This window comes from Pituophis catenifer, unplaced genomic scaffold, assembly GCF_029215685.1.
Source record: "Pituophis catenifer annectens isolate HBS135680 unplaced genomic scaffold, rPitCat1.0.hap2 SCAF_15, whole genome shotgun sequence".
NCBI lineage: Eukaryota > Metazoa > Chordata > Lepidosauria > Squamata > Colubridae > Pituophis > Pituophis catenifer.
The window spans coordinates 9,406,238-9,432,426 of NW_027256895.1; the positions used below are offsets into that span (position 1 = coordinate 9,406,238).

The 26,189-nt window shown below is 39.0% G+C and overlaps 2 protein-coding genes across 2 annotated transcripts; one reads left to right on the top strand and one right to left on the bottom strand.

The window, feature by feature from the left end:
* Positions 1-60: 60 nt before the first annotated feature.
* On the bottom strand, positions 61-15,544 carry LOC139324325 (vomeronasal type-2 receptor 26-like). The gene is made up of 4 exons (XM_070954047.1): positions 15,440-15,544; positions 8,198-8,467; positions 4,104-4,230; positions 61-959 (listed from the first exon to the last, which is right to left on the bottom strand). Exons 1-4 carry the CDS (start codon positions 15,542-15,544, stop codon positions 61-63), a joined length of 1,401 nt encoding a protein of 466 aa, XP_070810148.1.
* LOC139324326 (vomeronasal type-2 receptor 26-like) lies at positions 15,543-26,189 on the top strand. The gene is made up of 6 exons (XM_070954048.1): positions 15,543-15,566; positions 18,586-18,825; positions 19,948-20,811; positions 23,669-23,896; positions 24,493-24,619; positions 25,297-26,189. The coding sequence occupies exons 1-6, from the start codon at positions 15,543-15,545 to the stop codon at positions 26,187-26,189; spliced, it is 2,376 nt and encodes a 791-aa protein (XP_070810149.1).

Consider the following 26,189-nt stretch of genomic DNA (forward strand, 5'->3'; position numbering starts at 1 on the left):
CACAGCAAATAGGCTTTTTATTCTTCTTTGTCAGTATAGCAAGAAAAAATATATGATGTACTAATTCCTCTTTATTAGTTGCTCCCTGTGGTTTAGCTGAGGCCTGAAAACAATTATGTAGCATTTTGGCAAAAATATGCATCCCAGTAAAGCAGCACTGGAGGCCAAGATGGAGAAGACCTCCACAGCTACCATGGCTTTGCCTTTTGTGCTCAGATAGGCTGGAAAGAAGGAGATCCACACGCTGCAAAAGGCCAACATGCTGAAGGTGATGAACTTGGCTTCGTTAAAGCTGTCAGGTAATTTACGGGCAAGAAAAGCCACAATAAAGCTGGCGATGGCCAAGATACCCATGTAGCCCAAGACACAGTAGAAGAAGAGAGCTGACCCCTCATTGCATTGTAAAATCATTTCTTGGAGCTCTGAGTGCATGTCCAACTCAGGGAATGGGGGAGATGTTGACAACCAAAGAATACAAATGCATACTTGTAACAGAGAACATGAGAGGACAATAGAAAATGCCAATCTTTTCCCCACCCATTTCCTCATCTGAGAACCTGGTTTAGTGGCCATGAAAGCCACAACCACAGTAATAGTTTTAGCCAGGACACTAGAAATGGCCAGTGAGAAGGTGATGCCAAAAGCTGATTGTCGGAGAAGGCAGGTCACTTTGCCAGGCTGACTGAGAAAGAGCAAAGAGGAGAGAAAACAGAGCAGAAGAGAGACAAGGAGGGTGTAGGTGAGGGACCGATTGTTGGCTTTGACAATGGGAGTATCCCTGTGCTTAATAAAAGTCCCAAGTACCCACATTGTGACGAAGAAGAAAGAAAGAGCTGTTGAGGTTAAAGCAATTCCTAGGGTTTCTTCAATATTTAGAAAGACCACTGGTTTCACAATGCATTCTATCTTTTCCTTATTTGGGTAGTGATCTTCTGAACATTCAAAACAGTCATCCATATCTGGGGGGGGAAAAAAAGTCAAGGAATTTGTCATCTATGCATTTCCGAGTTTTATTTCAGAGTGGGAGTCACCTGTTATTTGAGTTGTTTCCAATCATGCTCAGTTTGATCATGTTTCTATGTAAGTGCAGTTTTAATTCTATTGTATCATTTAAGATTGGCATAAAGGAGTGGTGCTGTGGCCTAGAGGTGGAGCTCTCGCTTCACAATCAGGAGGCTGAGTTGGATCCTAGGTAGAGGCAGATATTTCTCTCTCTGGGCACAATGAGAGTATATCTGCTGAACAAATCTCTGCATTGGCGTCAGGAATAGCATCCGGTCAGTAATTACTCTGCTAGCATCATTCTGTTGCCCAAACTCCACTCCACAAAGGATTATGGGGTTGTTGAACAATGATTATGTTGATTTAAGATTGGCATAAAATAAAGTGCAATTACTCTTAAAATGCAGTCGTTCTAACATTTTTGAAAATTACTACAATGTAGACAATTTCCAAAAATGGAGAAGAAAACTCTGATGATGGGTGTAAAATTTGAATAACAGAAGCAGATGGAGAACTTATTAGATTTATTCCAATATAATTCATTTAAACCCTCTAGCTTTTCTCCTTCCTAAAGAGTGAGTAAACTAGGAAACATCAGTATTTTTATTTTGAGCAAAGCAAAAAAAAAAAAAAACAACCCATTGATTTACTTTCGATATTGCTGTTGTTCAGTTGCTAAGTCATGTCCGACTCTTTGCTACCTCATGGATCATACAACACCATCCCCCCCATCCTCCACGGCCTTCCTGAATCTGCCCAAACTCATGCCCAGTGTGTCAATGATCTTATCTAACTATCTCATGCTCTTCAGTCCCCTTCTCCTTTTGCCTTCAATCTTTCCAATGACTCCTGTCTTGTCATTTGGTGGCCAAAGTATTTGAGCTTCAGCTTCAGTACCTGTCCCTCCAAAGAACAGTCAGGGTTGATTTCTTTTAGGATTGAACTTTTAATATAGGGGGAAAGTATATTACTGTGTTCTAATGAATTTTGTCCTGACTTTTGTGATGCTTCTGTATTCTATGAGGAGAACATTAGTAGGTAGATGGAAGGATGAAAATGAATGGATACAACAATGAATGGATGGTAAAACAATGGATGAAAACTAATCAAGGAGAGGAGCAATGTGGAATTAGGATAAACTTCCTAACAGTGACAATTAACCAGGGGAACAACTTGCCATCAGAAGTTGTGGGGGCTTCATCACTGGAGGTTTTTAAGAAGAGACTGGACAGACACTTGTCTGAAATGGTATAGGGTCTTCTGTTTGAGCAGAGGGTTGGATGAGAAGACCTCCAAGGTCCCTTTCAGCTCTATTCTGATGTATTAATTAGGTTCTACAGGTATAATATTGTCTTATATGAATATTTGATCCATATACAGATCTTCCCTTGTCTATTGAAGCTTCTTTTGTTTCCCTTACTTTCACGTTTTCATAGAAGATAAAGTCCAGAAAATGGCAGATCAAGTGACAGTTAACAATTAATAGAGTTGGAAGGGACCGTGGAGGTTTTCTAATCCAACCCCTGCTTGGTCCTGTAACCCTATACCATTTCAGTCAAATGGTTGTCCAATCTCTTCTTAAAAGAAGGTGAGGAGCCCTGGTGGCGCAGCAGACTAAAGCACTGTTATTAACATCAGCTGCCTGCAATTACTGCAAGTTCAAATCTCACCAGGCTCAAGGTTGACTCAGCCTTCCATTCTTTCTAAGGTAGGTAAAATGAGGACCCGGATTGTGGGGGCAATAAACTGACTTTTATAAATATACAAAAGTATGAAGGCTATTGCTTAATGCATTGTAAGCTGCCCTGAGTCTCCGGAGAAGGGCGGCATATAAATAAATAAATAAATAAAGTTGTTCTACTGATTAATTGTTCTAACTATTAGGAAATTTCTCCTTAGTTCTAGGTTGCTTCTCTCCTTGATCTTGTACCAACCATAAGTCCAGGTTTATAAAACAAAAGTTTACTGAGTCTTAGAGAAAATAACAAATAATACAAATAAGTTTAAAATGAGAGAGAGAGAGAGAGAGAGGGAGAGAGGGAGAGAGAGAGAGAGATATATATTTTTATTTATTTTATTTTTTATTTTACCTCGAATTTATATACTGCACCTTCTCCTGAGGGACTCAGGGCGGTGTACAGCCAGATAAAAACATACAATATAAACATGAGATGATAGATGATAGATAGATAGATAGATAGATAGATAGATAGATAGATAGATAGATATAAATGTAGATGTTGTAGATATAGATGTGGATGTAGATGTAGATGTAAATAGATATATGGATATAGATAGTTATAGATTATTGAGCCATAGAGTTTATATGATGACATCAGAGGTGAGTTTCAGCAGGTTCTGACCAGATCTAGAGAACCAGTAGCAGAAATTTTGAGTAGTTCGGAGAACCGGTAGTAAAAATTCTGACTGGCCCCGCCCCCATCTATTCTCTGCCTCCCGAGTCCCAGCTGATCGGGAGGAAATAGAGATTTTACAGTATCCTTCCCCTGGAGTAGGGTGGGTGGGAATGGAGATTTTTCAGTATCCTTCAACGCCATGCCCACCAAGCCATGCCATGCCCACCAAGCCACACCCACAGAACCAGTAGTAAAAAAATTTGAAACCCACCACTGGATGACATGATATCTATCTATCTATCCATCCATCCATCCATCCATCCATCCATCCACCCACCCACCCACCCACCCACCCACCCACCCACCCACCCACCCACCCATCTATCTATCTATCTATCTATCTATCTATCTATCTATCTATCTATCTATCTATCATCTATCTGCATCCATTCATCTATCTATCATCTATCCATCCATCTATTTATCATCCATCCATCATCACCCACCCACCCATCCATCCATCCATCATATAGAGTCTATGGCTCAATGCATGTACAGCTTGTGTTTATATAGGAAACATGATCTGCAAAAACCTCAAGGGCAAATGGATTGTGATTCACAGGTAAGGAAATAAATATTTGCCCTGAAGTATTCATAAAACTAATAATCATATGCATCCCAAAGTAACATGTTACAATTTGCTTAAGCATATCTATTGAAAGCTTCTTGGAATGTCTAACCTACCCATTTGATTTGAAATCTTCCCTTCCAAACATCGAACGCAGTCATAGCAACAGAATTTTTTTCCTTCATCTCCTTTCTTCCAATATCCAGGGGAACAATGGTCATTACACCAAGAAAGTGGAAGAACCTGGTGATAAACATAAAAGGTTTTGAAAAGGGAGATCTTTAAAACAGTTTCTGATTTTTTTTTTCCTTTTTGGAGGCAGATATGTTTTTACTACCCAATGGGCTCCTGAATGTTATCATCTTGGATTTATACTGTGCATTAAAAAGATGTTTGAAATTACAAGGAAGTATAAGAGAATCTGCTTGAAGAGGGGCAGAGCAAGTAAATAAATTGGCATGATGGCAATGTTAAAATCATAATAGCAGTTTGTCAATGTTGTAAATGAACCTTTGTACACAACATACCTTTTTTTCCCCCTTTCAACAACAGAAATCAGATTTGGAAAGTGACTATCTTCAATATGGATTAACAGACAAAGAGCAACAGAGCATAATCCTATGCTCCATGGCATAGGACCTAGTTATCTTCGAGACCACCTGCTGCTACCGACGGCCTCCCATTGACCTGTGCACTGGGAGGGCCTCCTCGGGGTGCCATCAGCCAAACAAACCTTCTTTATGGGGGCACCAGGGGTGGGTTCTAAATTTTTTTACTACCGGTTCTGTGGGCGTGGCTTATTTTGTGGGTGTGGCTTGGAGGTCATGTGACTAGGTGGGCGTGGCTAGCTGGTCAGAGTCATTTCTGGAAGGTCCTCGACGTACGATCAAGTCCTCGACTTACGACCCGACTCATTTGTTTGCTTTTAACACTGCTCAGCTGTAGGACGGCCCTTTGAAGCCCCGCAGCAAGAGTTTAAACAGTTTTTTTCCCTCTAGTCATCAGCTGGGACTCAGGAGGCAGCAATAGATTGGGGGTGGGACCAAATAAAAGGTAAGAATAATGGGGGTGGGGGGGTGGGAGGGCGGGGGGGTGGGTGGGAAGGCGGGGGGGAGAACCGGTTCGGTGACGTCATATCGTCACCGCTACTGGCTCTGCCAAACCGGACCAAACCGGAAGGAACCCACCACTGGGGGGCACCTACCCTCTGGAATCAGCTGCTCCCAGAGATAAGGAGAATCCAAGACCTCGGTGCCTTCCGCTGTGCCCTTAAAACTTCCTTTTTCCAGCAAGCCGGGCTGGCCTAACACTTTTTAAATGTTTTAATTGGTTTGTTACTGTTTTTAATTATGTGGCCAAATTTATATATATCTTTTAATGGTATTTTAATATTTGTAGTCTATGTTTTTATGTGGCTGTACACCGCCCTGAGTCCTTAGGGAGAAGGGCGGTATACAAATTCAAAAATAAATAAATAAATAATGGATCAAGATACAATATGTGCAGGTTTTACACAATCATGATTACCTACTTGGTTAAATCCAGGGTGCCAAAGGATTGTGTTCCTCTCAATGATGAGTTCTTTTCCTTCTGGAGCATTGGATCGTAACTCCCCAACTTTAACTCTCTGAAAAGATCTGTTCGGAAAAGTGATCATGTTGATAATGTCAAAACCACCTTGACCTTCCCTTTTGTCTTTAAAGAAGACTCTTTCTCCAGCTGAGTTGTTAAAATAAATCCCTTGAAGAAATTTGTGGAGCTACTTGAAGAAGGATAAGAAAAAGGGATTCCAAAAGAAAACAAATTGTTAGGGATAGAAGGATTAAAACTTCCATTATTTTACTCCCAGTTTCCAGGAAACGGGGGGGAAAATGTCTTTCTAACTTGAAATATAGAAGAAGAAAATGTCAACCCACATTAAATGAAGTTTGGAATTCACTTTGTTTGTACAAGTAAATGATGACAAGTATTTTAAGATCAACAATTTTCCTGGTAGTTTACTTTAAGTCTAAAAACTAACATCATTTCATGAAAATAGTGCACATCTACTGATAAAAAAAGAATTGTCATAGCCTTTAAATTAACAGTCCAACCACCCTGTCTCCACTAAATTGCAAAATACTAATCAGAAAAATGAAATCTCCACATTTTAGAAAAGTGTATTCTGTAACTTAGAATCACCTCTTATACCATCAGCTATGTTGCCTCAATATTTCTATTGATATGCCAGTATAGACCAGAGCAAACAAGCCATGATCAGCAGTAGAGGAGAATGACTATTCACTAAAACAAAAGATAGTTAAAGCATCTTTTGAGACATTACCTGCCAAGGCTGAAGATCTGGAAATTCAAACCTTTGAATCTCTCTCTTTTGAGATCTTGAACTCACCGCTTCATGCATAGAATGTGCCACTGCGTAGACAGCATTATAGATACTGTAGCTTTGGCCAGTCATCTGCAACTCAAACAGAGACGCAGGCTGATTCCCCAAACTCTCTTCCCCACTACAAATTTCATCATACATTAAGGATGATTCTTCATTTGAAAATGAACAGTCAAACAATTGCTCCCAAACATTTTGAAAAAAATCATTTTTGTGGGTTGAAGGTTTGATGACTTGAAGAAATTCTTTGAAGCCTTGAATGTCTCTTGAGTGCACTGTAAAGGAAAGAGCCCCGTGCAACATCTGGAGATCAAAACCTCTTTGAAATGCTGTTAGTATGAAATCAATTGGGTCCATCAGGATCCAAACCTTTCTAAAGTATGTGCTCTCTTTATCCTCTAGATCACACAGAAACACAACAGTTCTGAGCCACAAAATTGTAAATGATTCTCCATAGACGAGAAAAGCATTTGCTTTGTCATCTATCAGTTTATTACAGATAATTGAGTTTCCTTGAAGTAATTCAGACACGTTTTCCAAATTAACTAATTGTGGAATATTTTGTGAGAAAGCTATGCAGATGCCACTCTGGGAAAGCAATGACTGCAGTTTCTGGAAGAAACGTTCTCCTTTATTAGTATCAAGATTGAAGACTCCTATCCACGTCCATCCAAAATGAAGAAGAAGTTGTATAACTCCAGTGTACTGATGGTCCTCATTTGGGACCATGCAATAAAGTGAAGATAACTTAGCAGTCTGGAATTCTTCTTGGGCAAAAGAACCATAAGTCAACTAAACTAAAAAAAAAGGGAGAGCCATTATTCATGAGAAGCAAGGGGGAAATAAGGGAAAAAATAATTGTTTGCCAGATGTAATTTGAATAAAGATGTCCCAACACTGAAAATTTCTCCCAGTTATAGATAGATTATGAAAGATGAACAATATAAGCAATAAAATTTCAAAATAAAATATTTTCTCACCTATGCAATACAACTGGATTATGAACAAAAATTAGCATCTTGATATAGAGTTCTCATGAACACCTGGAATGTAGCTAAATCTGGACAGAAGCTACCTAGAAGCAACCAAGGAGAGAAGCAACCTAGAACTAGGGACACATTTCTTAAATCAACCAATGGAAGAACTTGTCTTCAAGTGGGTTCTCCATCACTGAAGACTTTCAAAAATAAACTGGACAATCATTTATCTGAAATGGTATATGGTCTCCTGCTCAAGCAGGGATTTGGATTAGAAGACCTTCAAGGTTCCTTCCAACTCTATTGTTCGATATTCTATGTTCTTTAGAGCTAGACTATTGAACTACCTTCTGCTCTTCTTTGTAGCTGCCAGAATAAAGCATTTAAGCATGAAAGGCTATCCATGAGATTCTGGAGAAATGGAAACAGTTCAATATGTTCTCCTTTACTGCTTTTTTTATAGAGATCTCCAAAAAGACCCAAGTGCACCAATCGTCCGACAATTCCAGAAAAAACAGTTGAGTTTTATAGTAAACTATTTTTATCAGACCCCAATGAAGACATAGCAAGGAGAGGTACCATCTATTGCCAGATAGTGGTCAAAAGACAAGTTTAAGGTTGTTCTCTAATTACACATTTTCCATTTTAATCTTCTGATCTGTGATCATGATAAAAGATTTTGATTTTTAAAATTGCATTACCTTGAGCCAAAACACTGTATTGTGGAATCAAATTACAGAAGGATTCCAAAGTGGACTTCGGTGAAGTCTTGCAGAAAGGCATGGAAAACATCTAATATCTAATATTCATTAGAAGTCAAAGTTTCTCTCTTGTCCACTGCCCAAATTACCTGTGGAATTTTGTAGACATTTACACTTTCTGCCATATAAGATGATGTATCTGAGCCTAATCCTCCTATGATGGCCATGAGATTCTTCTGGCTATCACATTTGTAGTTAGGGACAAATTCCTGGGATTTGAAAAGCAGGTCCACAGTGGTGCGATAGGTCATCCTTGGATTGTGATAACTATCATAGATGTGGAACCCAAGAGTGATGTTAGGTAAGATCTGGGAGTCCTCATTGATCTCTTTCACAGCAAAGGCCAAGGCAAGGACGTGCTGGTAGAATTTGGTTATTACACTGCAAATAGGTTAAATACCCCAGTTGAAAAATGATTCTACAATTCTTGTAACGTTTCTATATAAAGAAGAAGCATTTCTGCCTGTTACTGAAGTAGATAGCTTACAGGTTTTCTAAAACCCTCAATAATTAGTGCAGAATTTAAATGTACTTTTTACACAATAATTCTATGATTTGCAACAGATGTGTACTACAACCATAGATTAGATTTTTTCAAGCTACCACTTTTATTTTCTATCCACAGAACACTAATCTGAATATGAATAGATCATGTAGACCTTTTAAAAAAGTACCTTAATTTCACTAAACGTTCCTCAAAGGACTTCTTGCATACATTTTACAAGAAAGACTTTAACATAATATTATGGAAATTATTCCTTCTCCCACACCCAAATACACTTGAAAGACAAACAGGGTTAGATAACATTACAAAAACACAGCATTTATGTTCAAACGACTTTCATTTGTTTTCAGAAAGTTTTGGAGGATTTGGTTAAGATTAGAAACTGCGTGGAAAGAAAAGAAAACCCTTACAGTGGTAAGCCATAACCTTTTAAAGACGGATGCTCCTTAAATTTAATTTCATAAAAGTGGTAAACAATGTGAGACACCATCCCACCAAAGATAAGGCCACCAGGCTGGTACCACTCATGTGGAACAAGGAAAGCATCACTTGCAGGGCAGCTCAGAGTCACCACTTTGTTCATCAGGAATACCAGAAGAAGTAACTTCATGACTCTCTGCTTGGGGAGAAAATATCTGGATCTATCATTGAAAGAGACGTTCTGGCCGAGAAGGCAGGAGATAGAGAATGTGTGGAAGTGAAGCTCAGAGATTCAGCATTAGCCCTTTCCTGCCTCCATGTGGCTCTTGAAATATTTATGTGGATTGTTTCTCACTTCCTATTCCTTTCTGCACAGTTCCTTTGTTGTGTTGGCCTTCTAGAATAATGCAGTGATTTCAGTAATTCATAAGGGACATAATTATCATTGAACAATAGGCAACCTGACAATTTTTTTTATGTAGCCAGTCGACATCTTTCTTTTAGATAATGTCATGCAGGACTGAGACTGAACCTGTTTTGAAAACACCTGGAGAAATAGCATTGGACACTTAGTGGGTTAAGAGTTGATATTGTACTTTGTATTTTTATATTATTCTGTACATACATGCATACATACATGCATACATGCATCCAGTATACATACTGGATTTGTAAATAATATTTTCCTTTGTATATAATATTATGTCATGGTACTTTATTGCAAGCACTGTAAAACACTAGCATGCTGAAAGTGAAAAATTTGGCTTCATTGAAAACGGCAGGTAATTTTCAAGCAAGGAAAGCCACAACGAATCTTCCAATGGCTAAGAAGCCCATGTAGCCTAGGACAAGATAAACCTTTGTTGAAGATCCTTCATTACAATGCCCAATGGTTTCTCCAATAAACAAGTTCATATCTAAATTGGGGAAAGATGGAGTGTTAGCCAACTGTATCAGACAGATGCCTATTTGAATGATAGAGCAGGAAAAGACAATGGAAAGTGCAATTTTTCCCCTGTGCATTTCTTTGCGGTTGATAAATAAAATTATGAAAAAAAAATATTCTGTTTCAGCAGTTATTAAAGTAGCTAAGCCTATGGCCAGATATCTAGATCATTTAGCCATTGGACAGCAGCATCCTTAAGATGATGTAGTTCTTGCAAGGAACCAGGGAACCTTCTGTGGGGCATTTCATCCCAATATGATGTAAATCTTGCAGGACATTCTCACAGTCACATTTAGTATTATCAATCAATTTTCCAATATTGGCACCTGCCTTTGTTGGTTTGGATCTGATTGAATGCTGTCTAGTTTTCCCTTCGAAGATCAAAGCTGGAAGGGTATTGCACTGTATCAGATACTAAATCAAACAGATCTGGTCTGAAATTGCCTATTCCTGGCACTGTACTGTCTCAATATCAAAGTCTATCCATTCATATTTATTAATCAGAAATTAATTGCTGCCCATGTTTCCACGGTGGATTACAAGATATGAGTCTGAATATTCCATCATGATAATCCTCATGTATGGGTGATAATCAGGTTTGCCTCACATTTTTTCCATTCCCTTTTTAAAGCTGTTTGTCTTCTAAGGTGTGTGGCTGGCATGTTAGATAGTACTAGCCATTTGGAAGGCATCGATTTCATAGTTCCTGATATGAGCCTCATAGTACAGCTAAGCTCGGTGTCCACTGCTTTTGTGTGAATATTATTTAGTGATACAGGACCGCAAGGCTCAGCCTCCAATTGCACTCAATTAGAATAGAGCTGGACGGGACCTTGGAGGTCTTTTAGTTCAACCCCCTGCTCAGGCAGGAGAATTTCTTATTTCAGGCATGTGACCATCCAGTTTTTTTCTTAAAAACTTCTAGTGATGAAATACCTACCACTTCTGAAGGCAAGCTGTTGCACTGGTTATTTGTCCTTACTGTTAGGAAATGTGTCCTTAATTCCAGGTTGCTTCTGTCCTTGATTAGTTTCCATCCAGGGGTGGGTTCTAAAATTTTTTACTACTGATTCTGTGGGTGTGGCTTATTTTGTGGGTGTGGCTTGATGGTCATGTGACAATTATTTAGGATTTAGCAGAGGTACTGGTCTATCAGGCTTTTAACTGCTTGCAGAGCTGTACCAGTCTACTCATGTATTTTTGCAGGCACTGGTCTACCCATTTATTTTTGCAGGCACTGATCTACTCATGTATTTTTGCAGGCACTGTTCTACTCATGTATTTTTGCAGGCACTGGTCTACTCATTTGTTTTCTTTTAACACTGATCAGCTGTAGGGCGGCCCTTTGAAGCCCCGCGATAAGAGTTTAAACAGTTTTTTTTTCCCTCTAGCCATCAGCTGGGACTCAGGAGGCAGCAATAGATTGGGGGTGGGACCAAATAAAAGGTAAGAATAATGCGGGGGGTGGGGGGTGGGGGGGCGGGGGGCAGAACCGGGCTGAACCGGGAGGAACCCATCACTGTTTCCATCCATTGTTTCTTGTCCTGCCTTTAGTATATTGATTGTGTAACTCTGTGCATTCTTGCCTCCAGCCTCGGATGTATATTTTTCTATAGCCCCTTGGAATATGCTTCTTAGCTATGGAAAGTAGCAATCCCACAACCAATTGTCATTTTCCTCTGTGTGTGTGTGTGTGGGGGGGTCTATTGGATGACATGGTCAAGTTCAGCATGAAAACTTTCCATTTGGCTTTTTGAAAAATCCATCAAGGCTTAGGGGTCGATTTTACAATTGGGATCTGCACAACTCATACCTGTGCTGTCTTCACGGGAAATTCGTTAGTGCTTTTTTGTTACAATGCAATGGTCTACTGTGCATATCTCTGGAGACAAAACATAAATCAAAATTATAGTTCTTACTCCAACTGGAAGTGGAGTGGAAGGTAATCTTAAAATTCATGAACCAAGAATACATTTTCAACCGATGCCACTTTCCTTTGTCTTTTCCTGCTCTGTCATTCAAATAGACATCTGTCTGATGTGGTTGGCTAACTCTCCCTCTTTCCCCAATTTAAATATGAACTTCATTATTGGAGAAACCATCAGGCATTGTAATGAAGGATCTTCAACAAAGTTTTATCTTGTCCTAGGCTACAAGGGCTTCCTAGCCATTGGAAGATTCATTGTGGATTTCCATGCTTGAAAATTACCTGCTGTCAGGTGTGCCTCTGTTCAAAACTCAAGAAAGAAAAACCCCAACTCCATGTTTGTAGAGAAAGGTACTTTTATTGAGTATGAACTGAATGCAATGAAAGGAAAGCAAAGTCTGAGGCAATAGGAGCGAAAATTACACATTGAAAGTATCCCCAAATCCCTCCTCCCAAGAACCCAAGTCAGCGGTGGGTTTCAAAAATTTTTTACTACCGGTTCTGTGGGTGTGGCTTAGTGGATGTGGCTTGGTGGGCATGGCAGGGGAAGAATACTGTAAAATCTCCATTCCCATTCCAATCCAGGGGAAAGTTACTGCAAAATCCCCATTTCCTCCCAATCAGCTGGGACTCAGGAGGTAGGAAATATATGGGGGTGGGGCCAGTCAGAGGTGGTATTTACCAGTTCTCCGAACTACTCAAAATTTCTGCTACCGGTTCTCCAGAACTGGTCAGAACCTGCTGAGACCCACCTCTGACCTAAATTGAATGTCCAATCCACATCTCCCCAAGGTGTCATGTGGGGTGCTTCTTCAAATGGTCCCATCTATCTGGTATGCCGGAACGGTTGACCCTGACTGCTATCAGCGCTCCCTGCAGCTGCTATAACTCATTTCATATACATTACAAAATGCTAACTTTGCTTATCTCTAATCTGGAAAGTTGACCCCCCCCCCCAATCGGGTGTCTATATTAGATTGACTGTTAAAATGAAAGGCAGAATGGCAAATCAACCCGATCTCCTAAATCCGTTTAGATAATCAAATCAAAACAAATTAATGATCTTCATCTATAAAATAGACTGATTGTATAGAACTGATTTGCACATCTGTAATGGGAACTCTAAGAACCAAGATAATACTGTCAGAGAGTTTGCAGTGTGACTACTATTACGAGACAACCCAGGAGCAAAACACAGCACACAGAGACTTAGACATTTAACAGTGGTTTATATACAAGATATATACAGAAATATACGTGGTTGCAAATACCTTACAAGCAATCAATCTTCTTCTTAACTCTACACGGAGAACTCAGTAATGAATACTGGACACAAAAAGAGAGAATACACCCTAGCTGAAATTTATAAACACCTTTTAAAGGGGTAAATTGTGTGGACCCCTTCAGAGTCTTAAACTGGCTATACCAATGCTGATTCATTCTCATTGCATCAGCCTTACATTTCATTGGCTTTACAATTGCATTAGCCTTACATTGGCTGGTCAGCTGTAAATTACCCTGACAAATATTGTGTCTATTCCCACAGAATTTCTACTGAAAACACCCTTCAGCTCATGATAGATGTGTTCATCACTTTGCTGCCAATCTATCTTTGTGATTTTTTTGTTTTGTTTTGTTTTTGATCAACAGTTTCCAGAATTGAACTGAAAAGTGAATTAATGGATAGGGATGATATACAGCAGGCCTGGGAAATATTATAATTCGTTGCCTCAATTTGAAGAATACCTGTACAAGACTCTTGATTTTGTATATCACTTTATATATCACTGTATATCACTCCAATTGGTTGGAGATATTTCACTCTCAGACACAAGTGGACCTATATGAGCAAAGATGAAAGAAAATATCCCAGCTTCACTGAATCCTGGTGGAACTTAAAGGCATCAGCTCTCAGCCCTCCCAAGTAAACCAACAAGTAGATGAACTAATTTTACTTTATTATAAGGCTACATTAGCAAAACCTTATATGCTCAAAGGTCTGAATTTCCCACTGCCACTTTTAACTGTTTGATTCATTAGGGTGGGTCTTTTCTCAGTTTTTTTTTTCTCTGACCATTAAGCAGGGGTGAAATGCTCCCGGTTTGGACCGGATCACTTGATCTGGTAGCGATGGCAGCGGGTGGTTCAGAGAACCAGTAGCAAAAATCCCTGCGCACCCCCCCACCATGCCCAGCTGAACCGCACGATCATCAGAAGCTTTTTTTTTAACTTTTAAAAGCATTTTTTCTACAACCTCTTCTGATGAAAAAATGCTTTTAAAAGTAAAAAAAAAAGCCTCTTATGATCGTGTGGCTCAACTGGGATCATCAGAGGCTTTTCAAAGCATTTTTTTCTGCAACCTCTTGGCCGAAGAGGTGGTAAAAAAAATGCTTTGAAAAGTCTCTGACGATCCCAGCTGAGTTGCCTGATCGGTAAAGAGGCATTTTTTAAAAAGCCTCTCTGACGATCCCAGCCTCTGATCAGCAGAGGCTTTTCAAAGCATTAGAAAAAATGCTTTGAAAAGTTTTTTTTTAAAAAAAGAAGGTTGGCCACACCCACCCAGTCATATTACTCCCCCCCCCACCAAGCCACACCCACAGAACTGGTAGTAACAAATTTTACATTCCACCCCTGCCATTAAGCCACTGGGGGCTTCTGGCTCTCTTATCTGATCCTTTCGTAAGCAGCATCTCTTTCCCTCATTCTCCAATTCACATTTTCCATTACACAGCAGTGAAAAGGATCAAGATGATGGTTATAATCTCTCTCTCTCTCTCTTTCTCTCTCTCTCCCCACAACACACACACAAAAACACACATACATATATGCACAATATATACATACATGTATATACACAAACTATATATATATATATATATATATATATATATATATATATATATATATATATATCAATTTTCTTACTTCTTACATATATACATATATACATATATACGTATGTATGTATGTACGTATGTATATGTATATGTATATGTATATGTATATGTATATATGTATGTATTTCTCTTTAGCTAGGTTCTTCCTACGTAAACCAAGATTTTTCTGCAGCCCTAGTTCAGTGAAATCCCAAGGGATTTAGGGATTTAGTTCCCCAAGGGAACTAGGGCTGCAGAAAAATCTTGGTTTACATAGGAAGAACCTGGCTAAAGAGAAATACACATAAAGACCTACGAAAAGAAAAGAAAACACACACACACACACACACACACGTGTGTGTGTGTGTGTGTGTGTGTGTGTGTAGGTTTTTGGTTATTCAGGTTTTCTTCCACGTACGTACATACATACATACATACATACAGGGAGGGGGGGGAACAGCTAATTTAACAACCAGTTCTCTGCACTAATGACCAGCTGCGTAGATGTGGCTTGGTGGTCATGTGACTGGGTGGGCGTGGCCAACTTGACATCACTCACATTGAGGGACACCTCACCTCACCCAGCCTCTCCTCGCCATGCCCAGCCCTGCCTCACCCCTCCCCTCCTAGCTACTCTTGCCATGCCCAGTTACTCACCCTGCTGCCCAGGTGGGTAAGCGGCAGGGTGGCCAGGTGAGCAGGTGGGCGGTGAGGTGAGGAGTGGCTGGGAGGGGACGGGTGAGGCATGGCATGGCGAGACATGGCGAGGCACGCTATTAAGCTGGTTTGCCGAACTGCACAAAAAGTTAGCTACCAGTTCTACCGAACCTGTGTGAACTGGCTGAATCCCACCAATATATCTATCTGTCTATATCTATATCATCTATATCTATATCATCTATATATATATCTCTCTCTGTGTGTGTGGGTGTGTATGACATACAGATTAATCTACCATTATCCGACATCAAAAGAGCAAATACTTGTGTGTGTGTGTGTGTGTGTGTGTGTGTGTATAAGTGTGTGGGTGCGTAAAATAAAATTTACTTTTATTTCCAAAAGAGGAGGAAGCAATTTCTTGGATGGGCAATTCAATTTTTTGTTTTGTTTTGTTTTTAAGCCAGTTATAGAGGAAATATTTAGTAGACATTTTCTACTAATATTTCTAAAACCAGGGAAAATGTTTAGTAGATAATTAACTTTCCCTTGAAGAGTCCAAATTACTGTAATGAGTTTACCTGCTTAAAGCTCCAGAGATTTTCCAGAAAGCAGTGAAAATTAGAAAGCATGGATGGAAGAGGTTATAAACTAATCATGGTCCCCATGAAGAACTTGGGGTGGTGGGAAGGGGGAAGAGTTAACAGGACTATTGGGTTCCTTTACTCCAACATCAGAATTGATCAGACCAATTTCAGATTTGGGTTGTAGAAATCTCAGTCATTACCCCAACAGATATCTGTATGTCCATGGAATTTTAAGATTAGATTTAGATTTAAGATTTCTCTTAGGAAGTGTGTTGGGAAAATCTAGTATGTTAAATCAGATCCATTGGTGTGGGTTGATATGCTGGAGACCTCTTTTAGAAGATTTTTGGGCTGTTGATGTATTATTCTTCCTGGTGTTCCCAGTGATCAAGGTGAATACACTCAAGTGTCCAGAGGTCGACCCTTTTCCTATTCTACATGAATGGTACCAACCAGGTGACGTCATTATTGGAGGGGTGGTTTCACAAAACCTCTATCCCTTCAATGAACATTTATTCCGACGACATCCATTTCAGGAACTGCATGGAATTTCAAAGTAAGCAGGTCCTACACATTGTTCCCTGAAATGACTACCTGTTTATGCTAAACTTTTCTCAATGTCCACATCAGATTCTTTGACTTACAAGGGTCTTAAAGAAGGCAGCTGAAGTTATAATATAGACCAAGCATTTATTGAATTTTTGAGATTTCAAATCCCCACCTCTCTGAACTAATGAGAGAATATTTATTCTATTTTGAAATATTTATTCTATTTTGGGGGAAAAAAGTGATGCAAACATGAATTTGGATGATCAAGGGATACCTAAATTATTAATAGTAGAGAACATTTGTAGCTCAGATTCAACTGTACTGTTCTTGGTGCTCTGTTGTTTTTTGCAGCTATTTTGTTACTTGATTAGATAATATCTTTAGTGTCCTGAAGAGCATTTCAAACCACTGAATATGTTACCTTCTTACTTGGCAAAATATCTGAAAGGAAACAAAAATGCTCAGAGAGCACCACAGGTTCCACAATACCTAGAATGTACAGTAGTGGCAAAAATTGTGGAAACCTTTTGAGAAAAGTGTATTTTCTAAAACTAGCTAATAACACCACTTTTTTTTGGAGTAGTACCATAAAATTATATATCAATGGAAAGATAATTTAATCAAGAATGTAATGCAAGAACTTTTATGAAGGATTTGCTATTAGAGTATCAGTTACAGTATAAAGAAGAAAAGTGAAACACGTAGAAAAAAAGAGATATACAAAAATGATCACCATAGAAAAAACGAGATACCCAAAAATTATCACCATGTCAGTTAATATTTAGTTGGGTAAACTTTAGCATGAATTATGGCCTTACAACATCTTCCAAAGAAGTGAACCAAATCTTTTAGTTCTGCAGCTGTTATAAGGTGAAACCAAGATTGAATGAGTGATTCTATTAACTGGGTTTTATTGCTGGGTCGCTTCTGACTAACAAGTTTCTTGAGTCGGTTCCATAGATTTTCAATTGGGTGAAGGTCTGGGCTATTCCCAGACCATTCCAGCAGTGGAATATGATTATCTTGAAACTCTAAAAGAAAAAAAAGTGGCGTTATTAGACATTGAACCTCAAAAATACACTTTTCCCAAAAGGTTTCCACAATTTTGGCCACTACTGTAAATACATGAATGTGGGAATTCATAATATAAGAAGAAAATGTTCAAGAATAGCAGCTTCCTATTATATAAAAGAAGTATAAAATGGGAAAAACGTTCTTCCCAATTACCAGATTTCCAAAGAAGGAAATGGACGGGAAAAAATGGCTAAAAGAATGGTAAAATAAAGAAGTGGAATCAGTTTAGTTTCCTCTATATGAAACAGGGCACACAATCTTTCTCATTGGTCATTAATAGAAATCCTAAAAATATTAAGTAGCGTACTTTTTAATGAATGACTTCCATAATACAGTGTATAATGCACAAGAAAATTTGAACCACGGTATTTTGAAGCAATATAAAAGGAATTTAACTTGATTTAAATTAATTCCAATCACAGGTACAAATGGCTATTCTTGATGATCCACTAATTCGCACAGAGTGGGCCTCCTCAGGGTGCCGTCCGCCAGACAATGTCGGCTGGCGACCCCCAGGGGGAGAGCCTTCTCTGTGACGGCGCCCACCCTCTGGAATAACCTTCCCCCAGAGTTACGTATAATAACAGACCTCCGGATTTTTCGTCGGGCCCTGAAAACTTATTTATTTCAACTAGCTGGGCTGGCTTGAGCTAAATTTTAAATTGATTTTAAATTGGGTTGTTTTAATTTACGGCCAGAATATCTAATTATTTTAATACTGTTTTTTAAATTTTGTATGCTTTGTTTTTACTTAGGCTGTGCACCGCCCTGAGTCCTATTTGGAGAAGGGCGGTATAGAAATTTAAACAAACAAATAAATAAATAAATAAATAAATAATTTATTCACTGCAAAATTATTTTCTAAAAGACTTTTTTATTTGCAGTCTGATCACAAAATTCTATCAACATGTCCTTTCTTTGGTCTTTGCTGTCAAGGAACTCAACGAGAATCCAGAAATCTTACCCAATATTAGTCTTGGGTTCCATATCTATGACAGCTACAATGATGCAAGGCTGACTTATCGGACCACTCTCGATTTACTTTTCAAATCAGATAGATTTCTGCCCAACTACAGATGTGGGCTTCAGAAAAATCTCATGGCCATAATTGGAGGACTTGGATCAGATACTTCATCCCATATGGCAGAAATTGTAGCATTCTACAAAATTCCACAGGTGGGTCAAAGGGATGAGGGAATTTTTATTCTTCTTAATTAGTTAAAAAAAAATAAGAGCCTTCTTAAGTATACAATCTCATGTGATTATCACCACAAAAACACAATTGGAAGCAAATCTGATTGCACACTTAACAAGAGATTAAAAATAAAATATTAGCTTGCACTGGTGAAGGTGGATTTAAACCTGCTGGTATTTGATCATGTTCCAATTAGAACAAACAATGACAGCCGCTGAAATTCAACTGCATTCTCACAATTCTCACAATGTTTTATTGGAATTCTTTTATAAATGATAAAATATATGGCAGTCTAGAAACATGACATATGAAATAATAAACAAACAAACACCTAGGTTAAACATCCAAGAAGCAGGTAAAGATTTAAGAGAGGAATTTGGGAGGCAAGTCAAAAAAAAAAAGAATAGCAATTAAAGTATTGAAGCGGGCAAGGGATGATGGATAGATGATTTCTTTTTTTATTTTTATATTGTTGTTTTTATCCACTCTTCTTTTTTCTTATTTTCTTATTTTAAAGCACAGCAATTAAAGAATTGAAGTGGGCAAGAGATGATAGATGGATGATTTTTCTTTTCTGTTGTTGTTCCGAGTTGTTTTTCCTTTTCTGTCTCTCTCTCCTCCTTTTTCTTTTTTTAAGTAGGTGACTAGAAATTAGATAAGAAAGAAAGGAAAAGTCTCTTAAGAAACGGTGATATGATTAAAAGCTAGAATAAGTGATAGAAATAAGAAAAGGGGGAATATAATTATATACATTTTTATATCATAAAGTAATAACAAGAGAAAATGTGGAATAATTGAACAATGATAGACTATAACTTAATATAAGTATGTATTATTATTAGAAATATATAAGCAATTGAATGTAAGGATTATGATTAACTTGATTAATTTTATTTGTATTAGAATGTATGATGCCACACTGTTCACACATTGATTTGATATTTTGATAAAAAATAAAAATAAAAAAACCTAAAACAACCACAACAACAAATAAACAAATAAATTTGACTAGGTTTTAAACTAATTCATGAAGAGGAAGAGACAAAACAAAACAGAACACATTATCCAAATCCTCTGACGAATATTCTTTCCTTTTCTTTTAGTTGCCATATGGATCCTTTCCCCCAAAAGAATTTCGTATCAGTAGGTTATCTTCTTTTTATTTTATGGCCCCAGATGAGGGTCCTGTATACATTGGGATTATCCGATTGCTTCAACATTTTGGATGGAAATGGGTTGGGCTCTTTGCTGTGGAAAATGAGAGTGGAGAACACTTTTTGAAGAAGCTACAGGTGATGCTTTCCCAGCATGGAATATGTCCAGCCTTCATAGAAAGAATCCCTCTGCTGCTTCCATTGGATGACATTCATACATTTAGTGATAAGATGAAAAGTTTGTATATACATCTCACAGACATTAAAGCAAATGTATTTATTCTCTATGGAGAGTCTTATACACTTCTCTGGCTCATATCACCCATATTTCTAAGCGATCCTGAAGATAAATTAAATGCATCCCTTAGAAAGGTATGGGTCACAACAAGTCAAGTTGACTTCATACTCATAGGAAGTCTAAAGATGTGGAATCTCCAATTGTTTGATGGGGCCATTTCTTTTCAGATACATTCAGGTGAAGTTCTAGCCTTCAAAGAATTTCTGAAGTCCATAAAACCTTTGTGGAGACAAAGAGATGGATTTCTAAAGGATTTTTGGGAACAAGCCTTTGACTGTTTCTTGTCTAATTCAGAAATACCAGCAATGGACATGGAAAAATGTACTGGGGAGGAGAATCTCCACAGTCTTCCTGGACCTCTCTTTGAAATGCAAATGACAGGTCATAGCTATAGCATTTATAATGGTATCTATGCTGTGGCTCATTCTTTGCAAGCCTTACTATCAAAAGAATCCAGTCAGAGTAAAATATTGGTGGATAAAATCCAAGAACTTACAGATCTACCACCTTTTAAGGTAAAGTTGTCCAAAAACTCTGAAAAGGTTTACTAGGAAATGGTTTTTTTAGTAAATCATTTTTTCCTAAATGATTAGTAAATCACAACTAACTTCTTGGTAAGCTAAAGATAAAATGGGATAGACAGCATTACCACCAGATGGATTTGTAACTGGCTGGCAAATCATGCTCAATGTGTAGTCCTCAACTGAACTGCATCTAGATGGAAGGAAGGAAGCAGCGAGTACTGCAAAGTTCTGTTTAAGCTCAGTACTCTTCAACCTCTTCATAAATAATTTAGATGAGGAAATAGAAAGGGAACTCATCAAATTTGCACACTAGCCAAATTTGTTCACTAGTTAAAGATTCAAATGCATCTTGATAGGCTTGTACATTGGGCCCTATCTAACAAAATGGAATTCAGTGGAGAGAAAAGTAAGATTTACACTTAAGCAAGGGAGAAGAAAATCAAATATATAGCTATATGTCAGCTATATGGCTCAATATCATTAATTGTGAAAGGGATCTTGAAGTCCTAGTAGGCAATCATTTAAATATGAGACAGCAGTGTGCAACAGCAGCCTGAAAAGCCAATGCAGTCCTAGGTTGCATTAACAGATGAATAGAATCAAGATCACAAAGTATTAGTATTGCTTTATAAAGCCTTACTATGACCACTTTTAGAATACTGCATCCAGTGGTGGAGTCTAAAACATATTAATAATGTGGTTTGTCTAGTCTAGTGAAAAGAAGGACTAGGGGTGATATAATAGCAGTGTTCCAGTGTTTGAGGGGCTGCCATAAAGAAGAAGGGGAGGGGGTGTCAGCCTATTTTCCAATGCACCTGAAGGCAGGACAAGAAACAATGGATGGAAACGAATCAAGGAGAGAAGCAATCTAGAACCAAAGTGAAAATTCAACAATTAACCAGTGTACCAGTTTGCCTTCAAATGTTATGAGTGCTCCATCACTAGAAGCTTATAAAAAGAGACTGAACAGCCCCTTGTCTGGAATGGTATAGGATCTTCTACATGTACAGGGGTTGACGTCCAAGATCACTTCCAACGTTGTAATTCTGTTATTCTATTAAAATGAGCTTAGTCTTATTTACAGACACAATATATACCAGAGCATATGACGGCCGTGGCCAGGGGGACTTTTTATCATGTCCGCCTGATACACCAGTTGCGCCCCTATGCACGGTCACTCAGGCACTCGTCACTTCCCGCCTGGACTACTGCAATGCTCTCTACATGGGGCTCCCCTTGGGGTGCACCCAGAGGCTCCAGTTGGTCCAGAATGCAGCCGTGCGGGGGATTATGGGAGTGATGGGGCGCTCCCATGTGACACCTCTCCTGCGTGAGCTGCACTGGCTTCCTGTGGTCTTCCAGGTGCGCTTCAAGGTGTTGGTGACCACCTTTAAAGCGCTCCATGGCTTAGGGCCGGGGTATTTACAAGACCGCCTTCTGCCGCCAATAGCCTCCCACTGGCCAGTTCGCTCACACAGAGAGGGCCTCCTCAGGGTGCCGTCGGCCAGACAATGTCGGCTGGCGACCCCCAGGGGGAGAGCCTTCTCTGTGGTGGCACCAGCCCTCTGGAACAACCTACACCCAGAGATATGCACGATACCAGACCTCCAGATTTTTTGTCGGGCCCTGAAAACACATCTATTCCATCTAGCCGGGCTGGCTTGACCCCATCCTTACAGTTTAAAATTTATAATTGGTTTTAATTGGGTTATTTTAAATTGACGGCCAAAAGTATTTAATGTTTTTTAAATTGTTTTTAAATTTTATCTGTTGTATTTTTACCATGGCTGTTCACCTCCCTGTTGGAGAAGGGCGGTATACAAATTAAATAAATAAAATAATAATAATAATAATAATAATAATAATAATAATAATAATAATAATAATAATAATAATAATAATAATAATATTCAAATAGCTATGATTAAATCAATCAATATATGATAAACACATATGGAAAATACTGTTCTTCTGCACTTTGGTTAATCCTACTTGTGGTTCACCAGCAGCCTGCGGACCTGGCAGCGGAGTCAGATAGTGAGGAGGCTGGGGAGGACTATGGGCCAGTCCTGGAGTCAGGGGAAGGCCCGGACCAAGGGTTCTGTGTCCGAGACAGAGATGGGGCTAGGGCCATTTGGGAGTGATGTGTGGCCTCTGGAGCCTTCAGAGGTGGATAGCAGAGAGGCAGAGGAACAGGAGGAAACTGTTCTTAGTGCACGCATGAGAAGAGCTGCCAGAAGGCAAGAGCAGCTAAAGCAAAAGGGACAACTTGGGAGTAAGGCCAAGAGATGATTGGCCCCTCCCAGAAGGCTTAAAAGAGCAGCAATGGCTCTTGGGATCTTTGTAGGAAAGCAACATTGCTACATTTGTTTCTTGTCTGTGTCATGGGGTTTTGTCAAGAAAAGCCTTTGGCAGAGTCCCAAAGAAGACAAAGGTTTGTGATAAGGCTGAACGACTGTTTATGAAGGATTTGTTTTGGACTTAATTTGGACTAAGCTGAGAATGAAGTAATTCTCAGCTGTTCTAATAAAATATGTTTGTTTAGGACTGATTATGTCTGGTAATAACTACTTGTAGGTCATAACACTACCAATGGGTTACATTCAACTTTCTACCCAAGAAAAATATGTGAAATACTATTCACAGTAATACATTTTTTTTCTATCCATGAAAATGGAAAGCATCGTGCTCATTACTGTATATAATAATTATCTCCATGATAATTCTTGGCATTTATCATATCAAGCTGCATAAAGAAATTTGGAAAGAAGGGGGAAATGTCTCATAGAATGTTTTATCCCTCTTTTTTTTAAACTTCCTCTGTTTCTTCTTTTTTTTTCTCAAGTAGCTGCACCCATTTCTTCAGAGCATTTCTTTCAACAACTCAGCAGGAGAAACAGTGTCTTTTAATGAAAAGATGGAAATTGCAGGAGGATTTGACATTGTCAACGTGAACACTTTTTCAAACAATTCCATTCAGAGAGTGAAAGTTGGAAGATTAGATCCCAATGCTCCAGAGGAAAATGAATTAATTATTAATGAAGATATGATTGAATGGCACAAAGGTTTTAACCAGGTATGGGTAATCTTGAAAGGAAAAGATTTCAATTAAAATGTCTCCAACCAATCTCTGCTGGCCACAATTCTTCTTTTGTTGTTGTTAGTTGTGAAGTCGTGTCTGACCCATCGCGACCCCATGGACAACTTTCCTCCAGGCCTTCCTGTCCTCTACCATCCCCCGGAGATGATTTAACCTCACGCCAACTGCTTCAGTGACTCCATCCAGCCACCTCATTCTCTGTCGTCCCCTTCCTTTTTTGCCCTCAATCTTTCCCAGCATTAGGCTCTTCTTCAGTGAGTCCTCCCATCCCGTCAGGTAGCCAAAGTATTTGAGTTTCATCTTCAGGATCTGGTCTTCTAAAGAGCAGTCAGGGTTGATCTCCTCTAGGACTGACCGGTTTGATCACCTTGCAGTCCAAGGGATTTGCAGGAGTCTTCTCCAGCACCATAGTTCAAAGGCCTCAATTCTTTGGCGCTCAGCCTTCCAACTTTCACAACCATACATTGTAACAAATTTTTTTATAGGATGACTAATTTGCTGTATTGTCAGCTGAAGAAAAAGCTTAACGATTTACAAATTACCGCTGCATTTGTTTTTCATGTTATCAACAGGTTCTTCCAGTTTCTCTGTGCAATCAATACTGTCACTCTGGATATTGGAAGAGAAAATCTGAAGAGAACATTTTTTGCTGCTATGATTGTGTTCCATGTCCATGGGGGAAGATTTCAAACAAGATAGGTCAGTTATGAAGTCCTTCAATTTTTGGAGACACTGGCTGCAAAAAAAATGTTTTGTCAAACAAGTTACAATTTGTTCAGATGTATGTGTCAGGGTTCTGATGGATGCCCTAATTTAATCATGAGCCTGGAGCCAAGCTTCAAAAGAAATCCAGTTATTTATTAGAAGCTTCATGTCGGCACGTTCCAAGTAAAGCCAATTCTGATCCCACATAATTTATGACCCAATCTTGACCCTGTTTTCCCGCGTTCCCCAGGGTGTATCATCAGTCACATTCACCAACGGAGCAATTTCGTGGGTTGTAGAGATCACTCCCCTCCAGCTGCTGTGGGTAACCCTGGGAGACAGCCTTGAGAGAGATATGTCTGGAATCTGCTTTCTTTTGGTTGCTGTGCTGCTTCGCTGTTTTCCCATTCCCCTTGCCTATGGCAACTTGAGAGCAGGCCATGGATGTTTTGCGAGTTGACAGTGTGTATCTATTTTTTTTCTAAAGATGAGGTTTCCCAACCTGTAAACAAGGAACAAGCATAATCTCTATAAATCTCAGTTAATAATAATTTGTCAAATTTGAGAATATTATGCCAACTTGCAGAATCCTAGCATTCATACATACAATCTCTTCTCTTATAACATTTTTTATGTCAGTAAATGACTTCCTTTTTGATTTTTTTATCCAGATACAGAAGATTGTTTCAAATGTCCTGAGGATCAGTATCCAAGCGAAATGCAAGATCGATGCCTTAACAAAACAATGCATTTTCTGTCCTTTGAAGAACCTTTAGGGATCAGTCTGGCCTCAGCTGCTGTTTCCTTTTCCTTCATGACAATCAGTGTGCTTGGAATTTTCCTTAAGCGTAGAGATACCCCCATTGTCAAGGCCAACAACCGGGACCTCACTTACACCCTCCTTATCGCCCTTCTGCTCTGCTTTCTCTCTTCCTTGTTATTCCTTGGTCAGCCAGGGAAAGTAACCTGCCTTCTACGTCAACTGGCATTCAGCATCATCTTCTCAGTTGCTGTTTCTTGTGTGTTAGCTAAAACTATTACCGTGGTTGTAGCTTTCATGGCTACTAAGCCAGGTTCTTCAATGAGAAAATGGGTGGGGAAAAGATTGGCTCTTTCCATTGTTCTTTCTTGTTCTTTTTTTCAAGCAGGTCTTTGCATTCTGTGGCTGACAACATCTCCTCCATTCCCTGAGTTAGACATGAATTCCCTTACAGAAATCATGATTTTGCAATGCAATGAAGGCTCCACCTTCATGCTTTATTGCGTCCTGGGCTATCTGGGCTTCTTAGCTATTGCCAGCTTCATTGTGGCTTTTCTTGCCCGTAAATTACCTGACAGCTTTAATGAAGCCAAGTTCATCACCTTCAGCATGTTGGTTTTCTGCAGTGTGTGGATCTCCTTTATTCCAACCTATCTGAGTACCAATGGGAAAGCCATGGTGGCTGTGGAGATCTTCTCCATCTTGTCCTCCAGCGCTGGGTTATTGGGATGCATCTTCTTTCCAAAATGTTTCATCATTGTGCTGAAGCCAGAACTAAACACCAAGAAACAATTAATAAAATAA

Excerpts from the sequence above, each read along its gene's own strand:
- LOC139324325 (XM_070954047.1), bottom strand. The coding sequence starts at position 15,544 with ATGTCTCGCCATGCCATGCCTCACCCGTCCCCTCCCAGCCACTCCTCA. Across the intron at positions 4,231-8,197 it reads ATGTCTACAAAATTCCACAG|GTTCTTCCACTTTCTTGGTG; the intron begins GTAATTTGGGCA and ends GTTTATCACCAG. Across the intron at positions 960-4,103 it reads GAAGATTTCAAATCAAATGG|ATATGGATGACTGTTTTGAA; the intron begins GTAGGTTAGACA and ends TTCCCCCCCCAG.
- LOC139324326 (XM_070954048.1), top strand. The coding sequence starts at position 15,543 with ATGGCGAGGCACGCTATTAAGCTG. Across the intron at positions 15,567-18,585 it reads CGAGGCACGCTATTAAGCTG|GAACTCAACGAGAATCCAGA; the intron begins GTTTGCCGAACT and ends TTTGCTGTCAAG. Across the intron at positions 20,812-23,668 it reads CAGATCTACCACCTTTTAAG|CTGCACCCATTTCTTCAGAG; the intron begins GTAAAGTTGTCC and ends TTTCTCAAGTAG.